An 18,576-nucleotide genomic window follows, 5' to 3' on the forward strand; every position below is an offset into this window, starting at 1 on the left:
CATGGTTTCTTCTACTTGTTTATTTACTTCTTAGGGTGGTTCTGAAGACACACAAAGAGGGCAAGGGAAGAACAATGCCCCTTGCTTCACCTCTTCCAAATGGCCAAAACTTAACACAAATGACTCACACAAGCACAATGCCAAACAGCTACATTTTGGTGATTTTCCTGAGCAATGAGGATTGCCAGGGTAGATTTGCATGGTATTTCTTGTGTATCTCCATATCCATTGCCTTTCCTTTTGTAATGCAAACAATGGTAACACCTTCTTGGTAGAAGAAAGCAGTTGATTAAGAAGTTGTAAAGTAGATTAACTTCAAAGGGCTGTGGGGGATCCCAAAGCTGCAATTTTGCACCACTAGCTTTCCAAATGCTACAAAGCCTTGCTGCTGAGGAATGCATGTCTGCTCACAATTCACATCAAGATCTAAATGGGATCCTATTCCTGGGATATGCATGTCCCAAAATTGGTCTGCGCTGGACTCCTCTTCAACCCATGCTCCAATATCCTCAAATATCGACTCAGCAGAGTAATGTAAGTGCCGCTCAAAAAGCTGTTCATAAATTATGTAATCTGCTCTTGATATGTACCCAAAAGAAAAGAAAAAAGTCTCCTTGCTAAAGTATCTTCTTACAATAAAGGACCATGTATCTTTTTTAAAAAAGAAGGAAAGGGGAAAAAAACAAGCAACAAGCAAACAGTTGCATCCTTCAAAAACATATATGAAAGTAAAGATGCAGTTTGGGTTAGAAATGGAGTTACAGGAACAGACATGGAAAAATGCAGGAACAAGCATCAGCAGGAAAGATCCCTGCAGCTCAAAGAAGTTCTGTTCTCTTCCTCTGCCCAGCCCCTTCCACTCAGCTCTCCTGTTTGCTTTTCCAATTTCCACCCCCTTTCCTGCAAACCACCAGGGTTGAAATGGGGGAAAATAGTATACAAATGAAAGGCTATACATCTGCAGCACAACTTATATCTTCCTGCCATCCCTTTGCCACAAAGAGATAATTCATCCACCTTGCAATGCATTGTGGACCTCTGGAGGTCTGAAGAGGGCAGAGCAAAGGCAGGTAAGCTTAAGGGGCCTCAGATTGTGTGGGAAGGAACGGGGGGCGGGCGGGCGGCGAGGAGGAGACTTAGGGAGCTGTGGGAAGGTGGGGACCTTCAGTGCTCACAACTGGGGCAAGATTTACCAGGAAGAGTTGCTGTGCTCACTAGGCCTGGCCTCCTAAGCTGTTTTGTTTCTTTGAAGAAAGTTAACTTCGCGGACACTGTGTGAGTTACTGCTGACCTGCTCCTGACAGTCAACCTTGACAGCCACCTCCTGTCATTCCTCACGCAGCTCTCCCAGTGTGAGTCTGGCCTGACCCCTCTGATGGACGCCACAGTGCGCCTTTGAACTTCAGCAGCTCCTGCCACCCTGCCCCGAGGGCCCCCTTTGCTGACAGAAACAGGGAGAGGCAGCCTGCAAAGGTTGGGAAGGAAGGGAGCCACAGGGGTGGCGTATTTCTCTCCTTATCCACACAAGCAGAAACTCAGGCGCAGGGATTGTTTAAATAAAATATAATAAAATGCCTCATAGGAATATATCTTGTTGAAGAAATCTGCTGATGTTACAAACTGAAGCGGTAAAAATCTTTCAAGGGTTACAATGCAAGTCTATACATCAGCTGAGAAGCAAGTCCTATTGAATTCAACGAGGCTCACTCCCAGGTAAGTGAATAAAGAATTGCTAGCAATGTTCACTATTTCCAGCGTTGTTTCTAAAAATTATGTAAATCTGAAACACTGAAATGTGAAATAGGGAACCTGGGACCGCCCTCATGATGGTTTCTATCTATCTACCGCTGTGCTATTCCCCTTCCCCTAAGCTACAGCTTTCCTTAAGATAAATTCCTATGAGAATAAGTATTTAAATCAAACAGCATAGGCTTCAATTTGTTGACTAGTTTAAGCAGTGAAAAATAAAACCTCAACTTATTCAAACCACTCAAACACAAGGCTCAGAAAGCTCCCCCCCCCGTACAATAACGAATTTTTTTTTTTCCTACGTTGGCGAGAGAGGCCAAAGGTTTTCTTTTTTAAAAATAAAAAATGTGATTGGAACTCGCGGTCTATTTTTAGTGGCAAAGCTCATCCCTGAGATGTACTAAGAGTCTCTGATCATGTGCAGTGTGCTGTTCTCTTATAGCTGAACCACCCCATCTGTTTCCTGTGAGAGACGGGTGTGATGATGGCCTAGCAGCCCGGGTCCGACCCTTCCTGAATGCGCGATCTTTCCCTCTCGAGTTGCTAAAAAGAGGTTTGTACGTGTGATCAAAACATGGCTTGGAAGAGCGATGGGTGAAGACTTTGGTGCCGCGTGGTCCATTAGGGGAAGAAAAAAAATCGTAACTTAAAAGGCGGCTTGCATGCGCTTGCTTGATTTTTTTTTCTTCCAAAAACCCGAGCCCGGGCCACCCGGGTGGCTCCCAGACAGGTGTGGGGGCATCTGCGTGTGCCCTGTGGGCGTGCCACGTCTGGGTGTCTCGTGCGTGCCCGCTGGGGCCGGGTGTGATTCCCGGCTCGGTCCTGCAGGGGGCGAGACGGGGCGTCTGTGCTCTGGCGCCTGGATTTGCGCCGGGAGGAAATGATGTGCCTGGCTTGCCTGGTTAATTACAGCTCCAGACTCCCATTGGCAGAGCAGGGAGCAGCCACTTCCTCCTCCCTCACTGCAGCTGTATCCCCGGCTGAGTAGCCCCTCCTCCTCCTCCTCCCTCCCCTCCCCGCCTCGGCTCGCCTGGCTGCCTCTTCGGAACTTTGCGCCTGGCTCGCTCTTCGCTGCCAACTTTTCCCCGTCGCGACTCGACGGGAACTTCTCCTCCTCCGGGCTCCCCAAAGGCGCCGCTGCGGGCAGCTCAGGCATCGCCGGAAAGGGGGCCGGGCGCTGGGAAGATGCGGCCGGGCGCAGCGCCGTGATTACAGCGCGGGTCTCCGGGAAGGGGTTGCGCCGCCGCCGCCGCCAGCCCTCCTTGCAGCTACAGCCGGAGCAACAGCAGCCGCTGCCGCAGCAGCAAAGCCCATGGACGGGAAGTTCCTCCTGCTCCTCCTCCCTTAGGATCCCTGGGGATCCCGCGCCGCCGCCTCCCCCCTGCTTCTTCGCCTTTGTCTGCGGTGCTATGAAGAGGTGAGTGGAGCTGCCTGTCTGAGCGGAGGCTCGCCCTTTGGATCTCACTCCCGCCCCAAATCCAGCAGCCTCTCCCTCTTCTCTCCTCGGGGTCCAAAATGCGTCCTTTCCCTCCCCGCCCCCCCCCCCACGCGTGGGTCAAAATCCGCCTCCTACTGCGTCTCTGGAACTGTGTTGGAGACAATTATTAATTTATTTTAATTTTTAAAAAAAGATCTCGATTTCCAACCCCCTTCCTTCTTACGCCGTTTGTTTGGAAAAAAACACGAGGCCCCCCTCTCTTTATATACGTAGAAATTATTTATTCGGAATGCTCGATTCGGAATACTGTACAATGCAGTGCCTGCTCCTGTTCTGTCTGTGTAAATGGGCGTTTCGGACGCGCCTTTTAAGAATCCTTCCAGAAAAGCTCCCAAAGCCAATAATATTACATCTGAGCTCTGCTTCCAGAGGCGGAAACTTAAGAGGAGATTTGAGGTGGGGGGAGGGGGGCACATCCTTTAATCACTTCTGGGAGGCAAGCCTCTTCTGGTGCAGGAAGAGAGGGAGAGGAGGAGGAGGGGGTCAGGGAGGAAAGAGAATCTGTAAACTTTCCTTGGCTCCCTCCCTCCTTTCCTGGCTATAGTCTTCCAGCAGCATCAAAGGCAGGAATGTGGGATTCATCTTCAGATGCCCACAGGGCAACTGTGGTTACAGATGTTACTCATTACCTTGCCAAGTAGAAGCCCTTCCCTCTTAAGCTGCAGCTCTTGCAGGAAAAGAGAAAGAGAGCAGCTTGGCAAAGTCATAAATAAAAATGGAAGGGAGATGGATAATTTGGTTTGAAGCAAGAGCCTTACTTTATTTTTATTTTTGAGTGTGTGTTTGGACTGGTCTTTGTTGTTAAGTTGCTGGTTGATTATACCTCTAAAGTGTTTGGGAGGTGTCCAAAGGCTCGGGTACCTTTTTTTTTTTATTAAGTTGCCTTGTAGATTTTATTTGTTTCTTTGGAGGTGACTTGCACACCTTAAAGAACCGGGTACATTAAAAGCTTTGATTTAGTTCTCTGAAGAACATAGGAAGACTCGTTCTATCTTTATTTTAAAAAAATAAAAAATAGGCCTCTTTGTTGGCATCTTTTACTTGTCTGACTACTCTCTTGGCTCATGGTTTCAGTTGGTGAAAGAAATACTTAACCCACAAACACGATGTTTGGCAGTTGCTCCCTTTCCAAATCCTATGGAAAATGTTGAGGTATGAAATTGCCTACTCTGTGGGGGAGTCCTTTATTTGGTTTATTCAAATAAAACAAAAATGAAAAACAGTGCGTTGGTCTGTACAGCCAACCCACACAGAGAATTCACATTGTCCAGTTCTGCAAAGTTAATTTTGGCTTTTGCGTGTGAAAGTGAGACAGTGCACAATTCCCCCCTCCCCCTTTGTCAACAACCCAGCTAACAGTTAATTGTTAAAGAGTACTCAGCCTCCTTCATTAGAAGGAGAGGAGGGGAAAGAGTGAAGTCATTGTATGTCTATTTTGTATGTATGATTTTAGGTTTCACTTTTTCATGTTGTAACTTACATTTAATGTATATTTGCTACTGATATATAAACTGTTTGCTGGTTGGTATGTTGTGACATGAGCTGGGGGCATGGCAACAGCCTACTTTCTACTTTTACTTTTGTAGAAAGTAATATTTTAAATCAGCATGAGTGCATCTGATGAAGTAGGCCAGGCTTCCTCAACCTCTGCCCTCCAGATTGGCCTACAACTCCCATGATCCCTAGCTAGCAGGTCCAGTGGTCAGGGATGATGGGAATTGTAGTCTCAAAACATCTGGACGGCCGAGGTTGAGGAAGCCTGGCCTACTTCATCAGATGCACTCATGCTGATTTAAAATATTACTTTCTACAAAACTGCCACAGTATGTATTCATTTTCAACATATAATATGCTGCTGTTCTGCCAGTACCATATTGGTTGTTTCTTTGCTCTTTGAACTTTATAAACATTTGGTGGTAATGTGCATCTTACTGCAAGTCTGTACATTTGAAGAGCAGTGATAATCTGTAAGTATAATGAAGGAGGACTTGGCATAGCCCAGATTGTTTCTGTGAATCTCAAGTAGTTGACCTTGAGTAACACAGGTTAACCCTGTTTTCCCAACCTTCCTCTCATTAACTTAGAGTAGCACCGATGTTGACATAAGTGGGAGAGTCTTGTCTAGTCAGAAACCACTTTATGAAGATTTTTTTTTTGCTCTTGATGACTGTGTATCCGTTCTGTACACATCTAGAGCACTCACCCAGGACATTGGAAGTGGTAGTTGACAAAGAGCAGCAAGGCCTTGGCTATGTGTGCAAGCTGTGCACAGTTTCAGTATGTTGTGGTGGGACCGCAGTACATACTTCAAAGAGCTCAAAGGTTGTTGTTGTGTGTGTGTGTGGCATTTAATTTTTTTTAAGACAAGGACCAGGAGGATGTTATTTACACACTCAATTCGTTTGTTAATTTGCAACACAGGTGACTAACCTTCAGCTACCCAGGTGTTGGTGATCTATGACTCCCATCAGTCCTAGCTAGCATGGCCAGTAGTCAGAGGTGATGGGAACTGATCTAAAACAACTGGAGGGCTACACAGGTAGCCACCCCCTTTCAGAATATGTATACTGCACCCTTCATAAGGTGCAGAGGAGTCAAAGGTTTATGCATGGGGTGTGTGTGCATGTCCAGTATATTTTATGGCAATCAAGATGGATTGACTTTCAGTCAGGTTTCTCATTTTAGAACTCACATTTTTCCAGAACTTGTACTTTCAGAGAAGAGGGGTTGTCTACTTGTTCTGGGCTTTGGAACAGAGCCTGTCCAGTGTAATATGATAACCCACCCCCTGAATACTCTGGCTTGGTGAAAGAATGAAATTGGTGGTGTCCACAAATTATGGGGGCGATCTAAGCCTAATCCTGTGTTAGCCCTGATTCCCACTATATGGGTATAGCATATTATAAACTTATGGGAGTAACTTGATACATATAAAATGTGGTTGGTAAAAAGATGGGAGTTTGGCAGTCTTCACTGCTATATCACAGTTTTCAAAGTGGACCCATACGACCATCTAAGCCTTCTCTTTTGCTTAAGTGGCATGTGTTGAGACATTGCAGGCTTTATGGCCCAAGCATGGATTTGGGAAGCATCCATTTAATTGAAAAGACAAAAGGCTGCTAGCTGCCTGTGCTCTCATCTGCTTGTAAGATGAAAGTTTGGCTGTTTAGAAAGTGTGTGAGCTAGTTCTGTGCTGAACCTTAACAGAGGTTTTCTTTCATCATTCAAGAGAGGTTGCGGGGATGAAACATACATGCTTTTTTGGGGGGGTGGGGAGTGTGGGTAACACTCTCTCTTTCTCTCTCAGTAGGCTGGTCTGAGGAGGTTGCATTTACCAAGGTGATCAAGGGACCTGCCCTGTTGTTTTCACTGGGAGCTATTTAGGAAAGCCTCACACTCGCAGCAATGGGGAGCTTTCTGCAAGCTGCCTCCCAGCCCAGGATTTTTATCTGGTATGATTCTTTGAGCACACAAATCTCGCTAGTCATGATGGCTAGAATACCAGTTGATCATGAATGGCAAGATTGCTGCTGCACTCATGTCTAGTTTGAAGGCTGCCATAGTCACTTGTTTCACCATTGTGAAAACAGAACGTTGGACTACATGGGCCTTTAGCTTGATCCAGCAGGGCCTCTTTACGTTCTCAGTTACCGTATTTTTTGCCCTATAGGACGCACTTTTTCCCCTCCAAAAATGAAGGGGAAATCTGGGTGCGTCCTATGGGGCGAATACAGGCTTTCGCTGAAGCTTGGAGAGCGAGAGGGGTTGGTGCGCACCGACCCCTCTCACTCTCCAGGCTTCAGGAAGACATCCGCAGCCTAGGCAGCCCTGCGGGAGTTCCCGCAGGGATGTCTAGGCTGCGGATAGCAGCCTGCTTCCCGGAGCGTCGGGCGCTCTGCTTTCAGGGCGCCCGGCGCTTCGGGAACACATCCGCAGCCTAGGCAGCCCTGTGGGAGTTCTCGCAGGGATGTCTAGGCTGCGGATAGCAGCCTGCTTCCCGGAGCGTCGGGCGCTCTGCTTTCAGGGCGCCCGGCGCTTCGGGAACACATCCGCAGCCTAGGCAGCCCTGTGGGAGGTCCCGCAGGGATGTCTAGGCTGCGGATAGCAGCCTGTTTCTCGGAGCATCGGGCGCTCTGCTTTCAGGGCGCCCGGCGCTTCGGGAACACATCCGCAGCGTGGGGAGCCCTGCAGGAGTTCCCCGCAGGGCTCCCCACGCTGCGGATAGCAGCCTGCCGCCTGGCGGGTGGGGCGCCCTGAAGCAGAGCGCCCCTCGCGCTGGGCATACATCCGCAGTGTGGGGAACCCTCTTCTCCTGTGCGTTGTTTTGGGAGTTCTCTCCCTTCCCCTGATCCAGTTTGAGGGCCAGGTGAGAGAAGGAGAAGGTGAAAAGGCTTGCTCCAGTAGAAGAAATCCCTGCATGGGATTTGACTGGTGGGACCAGTTGGTTAAATTTGGCCCTAACATATTTATTATGGCATAAGCTTCCATGTTCTTCTTTGTGTGCCTCCCGCCCCCCGCAAGAGGTTCAGAGGGCGGCAACATGAGAACGGACCTTTTTTGCAGCAGCTCCCTGTTTGTGGAATGCTCTCTGCAGGGAGGTTTGGCTGGTGCCTTCATTCTACACCAGGCAAAAATATTCCCCCTCAAACAGGCCTTTGGCTCCTATACCCTTTTAAGCGTGTGTTTGGGAAGTGAAGGGGGTTATTGGTTTGTGTCCCCCCCCCCCCCCCGTTTTCATCTTGTATTTTTATGTCGTGAACTGCCCTGACATTTACAGATGAAGGGCGGTATACAAATTTCAATACAGTAGTGCCTCGGGTTAAGTACTTAATTCGTTCCGGAGGTCTGTTCTTAACCTGAAACTGTTCTTAACCTGAAGCACTACTTTAGCTAATGGGGCTTCCTGCTACCGCCGCACCGCTGGAGCACGATTTCGGTTTTCATCCTGAAGCAAAGTTCTTAACCTGAAGCACTATTTCTGGGTTAGCTGAAGCGTATGTAAGCTGAAGTGTATGTAACCTGAGATATGACTGTATATAAATGTTGTCAAATCCTTAACTTACCTTGGTGCAAAGGGGGGGCTATTGTAACAAAAACAGGATTGTACCCCAGATTTGAAATACCAGCTAACTAAATGTGTGCACTCAACCCAACCAGATAAAGTCATCCCAATTCCTGATGCACTGTGTCTGCCTACCCCACTCCCAAATTCTTCCTCCTGTTTCCTCAGTCCTTAGGCCAGTATGTGCCCAGATTCCCTTATCTTCTGTTGCTGCCTCTGTGGTCATTAAACCTATCATTGCTTTTATTCTATCTCTGCACGTGTTTGTTGCCTCTGCCTCTTGGGAAGCACAAAGCTGCTTCCTACTAGAATCTTTGGGGCAATAAAGATCTCCTTGTGATTATGGGAAACCTGTCTGCAAGATTTGGTTGTGAGTTGGATAGAGCAAGTGCAACATCTGCCCCCACCCTCCACTTCCCTGCACAGTGGTGATTGCTTGATTACCTTCAAAATCACCCTTAGGCCTGTTTGGAAATTGATCCTTTCAAGGCCTACTACTTTGATTAAATTATATAAAACTGCAGTGAAGTTAAACACAAGGGATATACGCTTCTTCTTGGTAGTCATTGGTGTTTATTTGACAGAGAGAGACTGAAACCAGGACAAGTAGCTTATAGATGAGGCTAAAATACAAATCAAGGCTTATTTCCTATGAACCATTGGTTTGCAAGATTGCTTTTTGATTGCTTATCTGCTGTCTCATGGAAACTGTGATATATATATATAAAAACCTTTTTTGTCAGTTTGCATGTGTCTCCCTAGTTCTGCATGTGTTTTCTTCCTCGTGAACTTTTGCAGAAATGTATTTAACAGCTTCATATTCCCCCTATCAAACTGATGGCTGGTGGCTTTTGAGGTCCCAGGCGCTTAGAGAAGGTGATGTCAGACAGATCGCTTGCTGACTCAGTCCCTGTTGCAAAGCTTATGGGAAGTGTTTTGAAGGATGGCGTCTGATAAGTCGCTTTGACCCCCCCCCCCATCTCTAAAGAATTATCTAAATGATTTTTTGGGGAGAAGTGGCAAAGCCTTTCTGAATCCATTTGTACTCCTGCCTTCAACACAGAGTGGTGGTATCTGTGACTTGCGCCTTGGACCAGGGTGGTTTTGCTTGTTGTTTGTTTGTTTGCCTCTAGGCAGGGGAGTTTGTAACCTGCCTTGCCCAGAGTTGCCCAGGGGACAAAGGTGCATGAAGGAAGCAATGCCTGGCCTGATGTCTCCATGAATACAGCTACTTCTCCCTGGCAGCAATTTAAGTGCCTGCTGTAGCTGCTGTGTTTGTGCAGATCCCCCTTGGGAAGCAGGGGCTCTGTATCCCTTGAATGTGCCAAGTTGAGTACAGTGGTACCTCGGGTTACATACGCTTCAGGTTACATACGCTTCAGGTTACAGACTCCGCTAACCCTGAAATAGTGCTTCAGGTTAAGAACTTTGCTTCAGGATGAGAACAGAAATCGTGCTCCGGCGGCGTGGCAGCAGCAGGAGGCCCCATTAGCTAAAGTGGTGCTTCAGGTTAAGAACAGTTTCAGGTTAAGAATGGACCTCCGGAACAAATTAAGTACTTAACCAGAGGTACCACTGTATTGCTTTCTCTCCCTCCAACCACTGCCCCCCAGGCAGCTTCAGGTTAGAAAGGGCTGAATCAGCCCCTGAATTAGCACAAGACTGTCGTTTTTGTCTGTGCTGCTTCTCTCTGTGTTGAATGATTTGGGTGGGACTTTGCTATGTTGGCTGGTTAAGTGTTAAACAGGCTTCCTCAGACCATGGGAATCGACTGCATTTGTGGAAGGGCTGGTTTTCTCCAGTGTCTTTAATGCGTGTCTTGTCTGGCAGAGAGCAACCAAGTTACAGAACCTAAATGTGAGCCCCAAGCTTAAATGGGAGTTTCAGTGGCTATGTTTGCACATAACGATAAGCCAGGGGTTGTGGCTTAACAATGGTTGACCATGAATGAGTAGTGTGTCTGTTCACACGGCTCGATTGCTCCTGCTTCACTCCTCCCCTGGCACAAACAGGACACCTGAATGGTGGTTTGTTTCCCCCTGAGAAGCCATGTTCAGAAGCTAACAACAAACCAGGGTTTACTTTTCCATAGCTTAAAGACTTAACTGACCTGCTATGGTTATAATTAGCTCTTTGGTTACCAAATCATCACAGTTCACATTGTACAAATTAATTCATACTAGGGATTGTGAGTTTGCTACCCCCCAAGTTGTTGTTGGACTCTTGCTAACATGTCCAGAAGTTGGGGGCAGTGGGAATTTTAGGGTGCCGCTATGACTTCCCCAACCCTTTGCTGGGGCTTTGTGTATCTTAAAAGCAAACCAAAATAAGTGCGAAATTCTGCACCAAGAAGAGTTCACTTCTGTGGTCTGTATGAATTATTCAACTGAAGTCAATTTACATTATTATTATTATTATTATTATTATTATTATTACCATTATAATTATTAATATATATATATATATATATATATATATATATATATATATATATATATACACACACACACCATTTGCCTGACAAAATAGCTTCTTTTTCTCCTAATATTTCTCTTAATTCCAACTTCACATTATTTTGTTCGCCCTTTCTAGTTATATGTATGGTGTTGAATCCCCCCCCCCCAAAAAAAAATCTCTCTGACTCCTGAGTTTACAGTGGACGCTCTCTTAAAAACCAGAGTTCTGTTTTGTGGGTTTTCTGTGCTCCCATAAAATCACCATCACCAGTTTTATTTTAGTGCCCGCACTTCACCCTGGGGTCCCTGGGTGGGTTACAACAATTTAAATCACAACATTAAAAAACAACAGCAGTTTAAAACAAATTAAAATTTCAAGAATAGGGTGGGTCCTAAAAATCTTGGGTTTCAACAGCCAGGGTAAAGAGTTTTGTCTTCAGCATTTGCGGAATACTGAATAGTGAAGATGACAGGCACACTTCTGTGGAGATGGAGTCCCAAAGCTTGAGGGCTGCTGTGGAAAATGCTTCCTCTTAGCCCATCACCCCTAGCTTTTTAGGACACTGCTGTCTATCAAGATGGTCTCCTGTGCTGATCTTGAGAGGGAACAAAGCCATCTTTGAGATATTTGAGGCCTAAGAAATTTTCGGCTTTAAACCAGGATGGATTTGATTTAAATCAAATCGACTTAAATCACAATTTAAATCACTAGTCAGTAAGACTTGATTTAAATCTTTTTTTTTCTTTTTTTACAGAAAGACTCATCCTTGCTGGTATAATCTTAATATGTACAACCAGATGAAGGTTTCATTGTTGTAATAATAAATTTTCAGAGTAGTTTTTACAGTTGTATCAAAAATTACTGATTTGATTATACTGTTAGAAATACATAATCATGAAATTATTGTGAGGTTTAATAAGTTAACTGTTTATATTTGGACAACTTTTCTGCTGTACTTTATTGGAAAGAGAAAAACAATCATTTCCTTAATAACAATTTAAACTAGTTAGCTAAAACATTATAGCATATGTATCCATGTTTGTTAACTGATGTGCTTAAACATTAAAAAAAACACCTTAGACTGAGTTTTAGCACACATGAGAAACTTAAAACAAATTCTTATTTCCCTATGAATAGCCTTTGGACTATAATGTAACTTAAAAAGAAAACTATGTTTAGAAAGATTTTTTTTTCTACCAAAAGCATTTTATTTTAATCCGATTTAAATTTTTAAAAAATCCGATTTTTTGATGATTTTTCATTGATTTTTATCCACCCTGCTTTAAACTCTTAACATGAACACATTTGAATCGGGACCAAACTACTGTCCTAAAACAGGGGTTATATGAGATCAAAATAGAACCCCAGCCAGTAATCTGGCCGCTGCATTTTGGGTCAATGCTGAGTCATCTTCAAGGGCAGCCCCCCATGTAGAGTCATTGCAACAATCCAGTCTTGCCAGAGTATGGAGTGCAGTGGCCAAGTCGTTTTCTGTTGGAAAGGGGCTGTAGCTGCCAACATCAGAAGAGCCTTATTGGATCAGGTGAAAGACCCATCTAGGTCAGCATCTTGCTCTTCCACTGGTCAGCCAGGTACTTATGGGGAGCCAGTGTGCAGGACATGCTTACAACAGCCCTCTCTCTCCCCACATGTGCTTGCCAGCACTGCTTCTGACCGTGGATGCAGAATGTAGCCATCATGGCTAGTTGCCAATGGAGGCTTTATCCTCCCTAAATTTGCCTGATCCTCTTTTTAAAAGCCACCCAAGTTGGGTGGCTATCACTAGCTCTCTTGGAAGCGAGTTCCATAGTTTAACTTCACACTGTGTAAAGGAAGTAAGTTCACACCCCTGTCCTCCCTAGAATTTTAGCCTGCTGGGTTCATCCCAACTGTCCTCCATGGAGTTGTCTGGACATATAATAGAGACTGGAAGAGCTGTATCCATTCGTTTGTAAAGGGAGGAAATGAGGCAGGCAGTTGACTTATCTTCTATGGTCAGAGCAGCAATCTGAGACGGAGCTTTGGGAGAGATTTTCAGCTGGAAATGTTGGTGGGCAGTATGGAGACAAAAGGGCAATAATGTCTGTCCTTCGGCCTGCGCTGTTTAAATCGGAGACCTGATATAGGCGAGCATAGGTGGTGCTGTTCTATTCCCCAGCTCACTAGTATATTCTTTCTCTCTTTTTACCACCCTCTTAATTGGTGACTAATAAATAGCCTGTCAGTCTCGTCTTATTTGCTTTTCGGGCTTTAGGCTGCCAGATTTGAAAACCAGTCGGTCTGAATGCAGCAAATCGGAATCTGGCATTGAACGGCATTTTCACACGCTGCAGAGCAAGGAATCTGTCCTGGCTCAATCAATAAAAATTGAATTGTCCTGGGGATAGGGCAGTGGTCAAGCTTTCTTGACCTGTGTGGTGGTGGTGGTGTTTTCAAGATTCTGAATTGAAACAGAAGCACTCTTGCCCCGCTTAACACATTTGCAGCTTTGAGACCAGAAATTGTAAGGCTCCGCTCCTATCAACATTCCTGGTGGGGTTAACTTTTCCAGTTAAGACGGATAAACTCTTTGCTTTGTGGAGCTTTTCGGTGTACAGTGGTACCTTGGTTTAAGAACAACCCTGTTTACAAACTATTCGGTATACGAACTCCGCAAAACCCGAAGCAGTGTTCCTATTAGTGAACTTTACCTCGGTCTACGAACAGAAGCTGAACGGTGGAGGGGCACCGGCGGTGGGAGGCCTCATTAGGGAAAGCGCGCCTCAGTTTAAGAACAGCTTTGGTTTAAGAACAGACTTCCAGAACGGATTAAGTTCATAAACCAAAGTACCACTGTATTTATGGTTTCCTCCTGAGATGACTTGAATCTGCTCAATAAAGCTGGATTTTGCATCTTTTCAGCAGCTGGGAGAGAGAGGACTGGCTGTGTGGAGCCATGGTAAGAAGGGGTTAGATTAGGAATGAAGGGTTAATCTCAATACTATCTGCACCTAAGCTAACTTCTGCTTTTGTGGTTAAGCAGCTAGCAAAAACCGCAATTGCAAGCTGTGAGCTACTTCCTCTCTGCAATTACTTGCGCTCTGCAAACCAGGAGCTGCGCTCTGCACATGCTCTTTGCTGCAGTAACGCAAGAGAGGAACACACGAACAAGGGAAGGAGGTGGGCTTAGCTAGGCAGATAGCCATATGCCATATAAGGAAATAAGCTTAACCTTGCCAGCTGATTGGAGGGAATTGGGGAGATGGACATGCTCTCAGGTATAAAAATGCTTGTTTACTTGTATCGTTGTAGCCAGTCTTTGGAGAGGACTCCACTGGCTGCCTCTGCGCAGATCTCAATAAATCTCTTTTCTCTGACCAAGAAGTCTCTGGAATTGTTTTTCCCCTCTGGCCACGGGGTTGGCGGACCGCTGGACCTCCGGGTACTGCTAATCTAAGGCTTCATTTGGGGGCTCGTCCGGGATGGGTCCCCACCCCACGAAAGGTGGACCGAGGGGCCAGACTCGACCGGGTGAACAGCCCCGGACCGGCGTTCGCGGCTCCAAGTGCGCACCCCTGCCTGTTCGTGGGGGGAGCCGGCCACACCGCTCCGGAGTGGAGACACCCCTGGTCGAGGGAGAAAAGAGGACGGCCGAAGGAGAGGTCCGCAGCGGAGTGCAGGTAAGCCCTAAGGGAAAGGGCGTGGTAGGAAGCCCGATCAGCTTCCTCTGGCTGTGAGCAGTAGAGTGCCGCCAGAAAAGGGATAAAGGGTCTGGCTGTGAGCAGTAGGGTGCCGCCAGAAAAGGAACAAAGGAACTGGCCGTGGCAATAAGGTGCCGCCCCGCCAGACAGGGACGGGAAAAGGGAAAAGGGGAAACAGAGGTGGCAGTAGAGTGCCGCCAGTAAGGTTGGGGAAAGGGGAAACAGAGGGAAAATTATTTTGGTGTGTTTTGTGTGTTGCATGTTGGAATTATATTGTGGTGTGTTTTGTGTGTTGTGTGCCAGATACTCCAGTGGTTGAATTGTCAAGTGTGGGCCGGGGCTTAGCGTCCCCTTGGCCGAGCGATTGCAGGGCTGTGCATTTCTTAGCAACGCGAGTTCGCCAAGTCACAGTCTGTAGTGGTTGGTGTGTGAAAGGATCTTAAGCCCGGTTAGGAGCGGAGTATCTGAAAAAAAAGAAAAAAGAAAAAAAAATGGGGTCTGGGGCAAGCTAACGTAGTCCTCTGAAATGCTTTTTAACCAACTGGAAAGCAGCTACGAAGCATGATGATTGGGTTCAAATTGAGAAGAGAGAGGATGAGGACATTATATGAGGTTAATTGGCCCACCCAAGGAACTAATTGGCCCTTGGAGGGCAGATTTAATTTGCAACTAATCAACCCACTATATCAAAATATCTTGAACGTCCACCCAGACCAGATCCCCTATATTTCTACCTGGAAAATCAATGTAGAAAAGAATCCACCGTGGCTGAAAGCCTGCCGAGGCGACGCCCCACAAAATACAATGTGTGCAGTCCGACCGGCAGGGGAGTCAGAAAGGCCCCCCCCCGGTGATATCAGAGCCGGAAGGAGAAGAAGGAGAAGGGGGGGAAGTCATTAAACCGCCGCCACCCTATGCTCCACCAACTGCCCCTCTAGCGAATCCCCGAGGCCCAGGGCCCCAGGACCAGGGAGGAGCCGGCCCTCAGCCTGAACCCTCCAAGGTTGATGAATTAGAGAGCGAAGAGGAAGAGGATGATGAGGAGTTTATGAAGGGACTAATTGAGTTAGCAAAGAAAGGAAAAATGTGGACACAGTATCAGACATTGAGATTGCAACAGTATGTACAACCCTATGCGAAAGAAGTGGATGTTAGTTCCCATTTGTTGGCACAGAAGGAATGGATAGAAGCAGAAACCAGGGCGTCCCTCCATAAGTCTCATAAGGCACAGAAAAAGGGTGGGACTGCAATGATGCCTCTACGCAGAGTGTATGACCCACCAGCCCCCCAGGACAGGGTGGGGAAGCACCACCTTGCACTTATACAGTCCAACATGTGCCTTTTTCAAGTGCTGATGTGTGCAATTGGAGAAATTAGAACCCTACCTTTGAGGAGAACCCAGATGATATTGCCAATGCCCCATTATAAAGGCTGCCTTTGTAGCTCAGACAGCGCCCGATGTTCGCTGAAAAAATCCAGAAGCATAAGAGGTGCATCGGCCATGGGCTGGAATAGATGTTGAAAATAGCTCAAACCACTTGCAATCAGAGAGATGAGGAAGCCCAGAGAAAAAAGCAGAAGTATAAAACAAAGAAGCTGATGGCATTACAGGCAGCCACCCCCACCCCTCAGGAAAGAGGAAGTGCCCGGGGAGGAGGGCGAAGCCGTCTGGGGAGGAATCAGTGCGCCATCTGCCGACAGGAAGGGCACTGGAAGAGAGAATGCCCTATTCTATTATTAGGAAGAGATTTGTTGGTAAAGTTGCAAGCCCAAATTACTTTTAAGCCATCGGGAGAAGCCACATTGTCCACTATGTCACTTGGGGAACTGGTTGTGGAGGCACCCCTGAGAGAGTACTGGCGCCTCATGATGGTAAAAGAAGAGGAGGGACCCATCCCCGCCAGTATTCTGGAACAAGTGAACCCCGCGGTAGGGGCTGAAGGCAACCCCCTAGGAATGGCAAAGAATATCCCACCAATAATCGTGAAGCCCAAGCCGTTTGTCAATCCTGTTGCAGTAAATAAGTATCCCATCCCACGAAGGGCGACTGAAGGAGTGTGGGTGCATCTAGAGCGACTGCTCCAACATAGGATCTTGAGGCAATGCCAATCACAGTGGAACACCCTTTTGTTACCAGTGAAGAAAGGAAGCAGGCTATTATCCTGATACCAGAACCAAAGAACTCTGTGGCTTTCTGGGGTCTGCAGGATTTTGTAGGATATGGATATTTAATTACAGCATCATTGCCAAGCCTCTACATGAGTCAACCAGAGGAACTGAGAGAGACCCCTTTGTTTGAGGCACAGAACAACAGCAAGCCTTCGTGGATTTGAAGAAGGCACTACAGCAAGCCCCAGCGCTTGGCATCCCAAATCCCGAAAAACCCTTTACTCTACCAAGGGACGGCGAAAGGGGTTTTGTGCCAAAAATTGGGAAGCTGGCAACAGTCAGTGGCATACCTATCTGAGCGCCTGACGCCTACAGAACAAGGCTTACCGCCGTGCATGAGAGCAGTTGTGGCAGTAGCCACCCTACCGAACAAAGCAGACAAATTCACTTTTGGCCAAGACACCATTTGTGTGACCCCGCATGCAGTCCCAGCTCTGCTTGACATGAAGGGTACCTACTTTCTCTCCCAAGCGAAGATGAGAAAGTGCCAGATGTTACTGCTGCATCCGCGTTTGAAGTTTCAGGTCACCACCGCCCTCAACCCAGCTACCCTGTCCCCGGTAGGAGAAGGTGAGGAGCAGATGCACATTGCATTGAAGTAATGGATGAAGAATATTTTAGCAGGCCTGACCTTAAAGATGAAGCAAACCCCAACTGGCCTTCGTGGTTTGTGAATAGAAGCAGCTTTGTTAAGGCTGGACAGCGAAAAGCAGGCTATGCAGTGGTAGCCTTGGAAGACCTTGTTGCAGATTTCACTGAATTGCCCCACTGTGGACTATACCGCTACCTGTTCGTGGCAATCTGCACGTATACAGGATGGGTTGAAGCTTGGCCTACCAGAACTGAGGGGGCGTCCGAGGTAACCAGGTGCCTGCTATAGAAGATCATTCCCCGCTATGGACTACCTAGGTCAATAGGATCTGACAATGGACCAGCCTTTGTCCACCAGTTTTGCAATAACCCCCCATGCTAGTCAAAATGTGCAGTTTGATAATTATGTGCAGTAATTCTCCCGAGATTTTTTCTCTTTCTAATAGGTGGACCCACGAACGCACCCCGTGTGCTCTGACTGAACCCCTGCACCAGTTCGAGCCGGGTGACGAGGTGTGGATCAAAGACTGGGCCCAGACACCTCTACAACCGTGTTGGAAGGGTCCCCACACTGTCCTGCTGTCCACACCCACCACTGTTAAAGTCACCGGCATCACCCCTTGGGTCCACCACACTTAAGTGAAGAAGGCTATTTTAGATTGGACAGTTACACCAAATCCTGATGATCCTCTGAAGCTAACCATCTCCAGAAGAGCGCCAGACGACTGGACAAGTGGATGGGAGGGACGCCCGCGGGCAGCGTCCCCAACGTAGAGACTTTTTTCCCCAGCAAATTCTGAGGCACCGCCAGGACTTTTGATATTGGGGCCAGAACTCTTTGATATGGTCACTCCGTGTGTCAGGCCTCTACAAGGGTGGATATATATTCCTGTGGGTATATGTTAATATATGTAGAGGGAGAAGCCCCTTTCGGATACAGTATGTTGGGAGGAAACCATGAGAGTATTAAGCATCCACAAGGACAGGTGGGAAAATTGGTTAAAATAATAGGCTCCTCCTTAGAGAGGTGGGACACAACCTCCCAAGAAGCAAGGCAGCTGATAGAGCACGAGTATCAGTGGGCCCTTCAGCAATAAAATAGATATGTCCCAGATAATAATGTCAGCATTTCAGCCACCATTGATCACATGGAAACAATGATAGCCAGGAACCCGTTGAAGACTACAGGAGGTGATCTATGGGGTTGGTTATATTCCTGGCTGCCTCATGGCAGTTGGCTCAGGCATATTGTGGTATTATTAGCAAGGCCGCTATTAATCCTTTTGCTTCTTTGCTTCTGTATACCCTGCTTGGTGCAATGCTTACAAGGTGTGATGAAAAAAAATAAAAAATATCATGGCCCTTATTGT

General features: G+C 46.9%; 1 protein-coding gene across 2 annotated transcripts in view; it reads left to right on the plus strand.

The window, feature by feature from the left end:
• Positions 1-2,219: 2,219 nt before the first annotated feature.
• ACVR1 (activin A receptor type 1) overlaps positions 2,220-18,576 on the plus strand; it is a 76,724-nt gene continuing 60,367 nt past the window's right edge. The window contains exon 1 of one of the 2 annotated variants that reach the window (XM_083579240.1): positions 2,220-2,302. Coding sequence is in view for 1 of the 2 variants with exons in the window: in XM_083579238.1 (XP_083435364.1) it covers positions 3,159-3,166 (8 nt within the window). In the remaining variant the exon portion in view is untranslated. Of the gene's footprint in view, positions 2,303-2,670; positions 3,167-18,576 lie in introns of those variants that run through there. The other variant, XM_083579238.1, reaches the window with a different exon arrangement.

Source organism: Podarcis filfolensis (assembly GCF_964270895.1).
Source record: "Podarcis filfolensis genome assembly, chromosome: 1".
NCBI lineage: Eukaryota > Metazoa > Chordata > Lepidosauria > Squamata > Lacertidae > Podarcis > Podarcis filfolensis.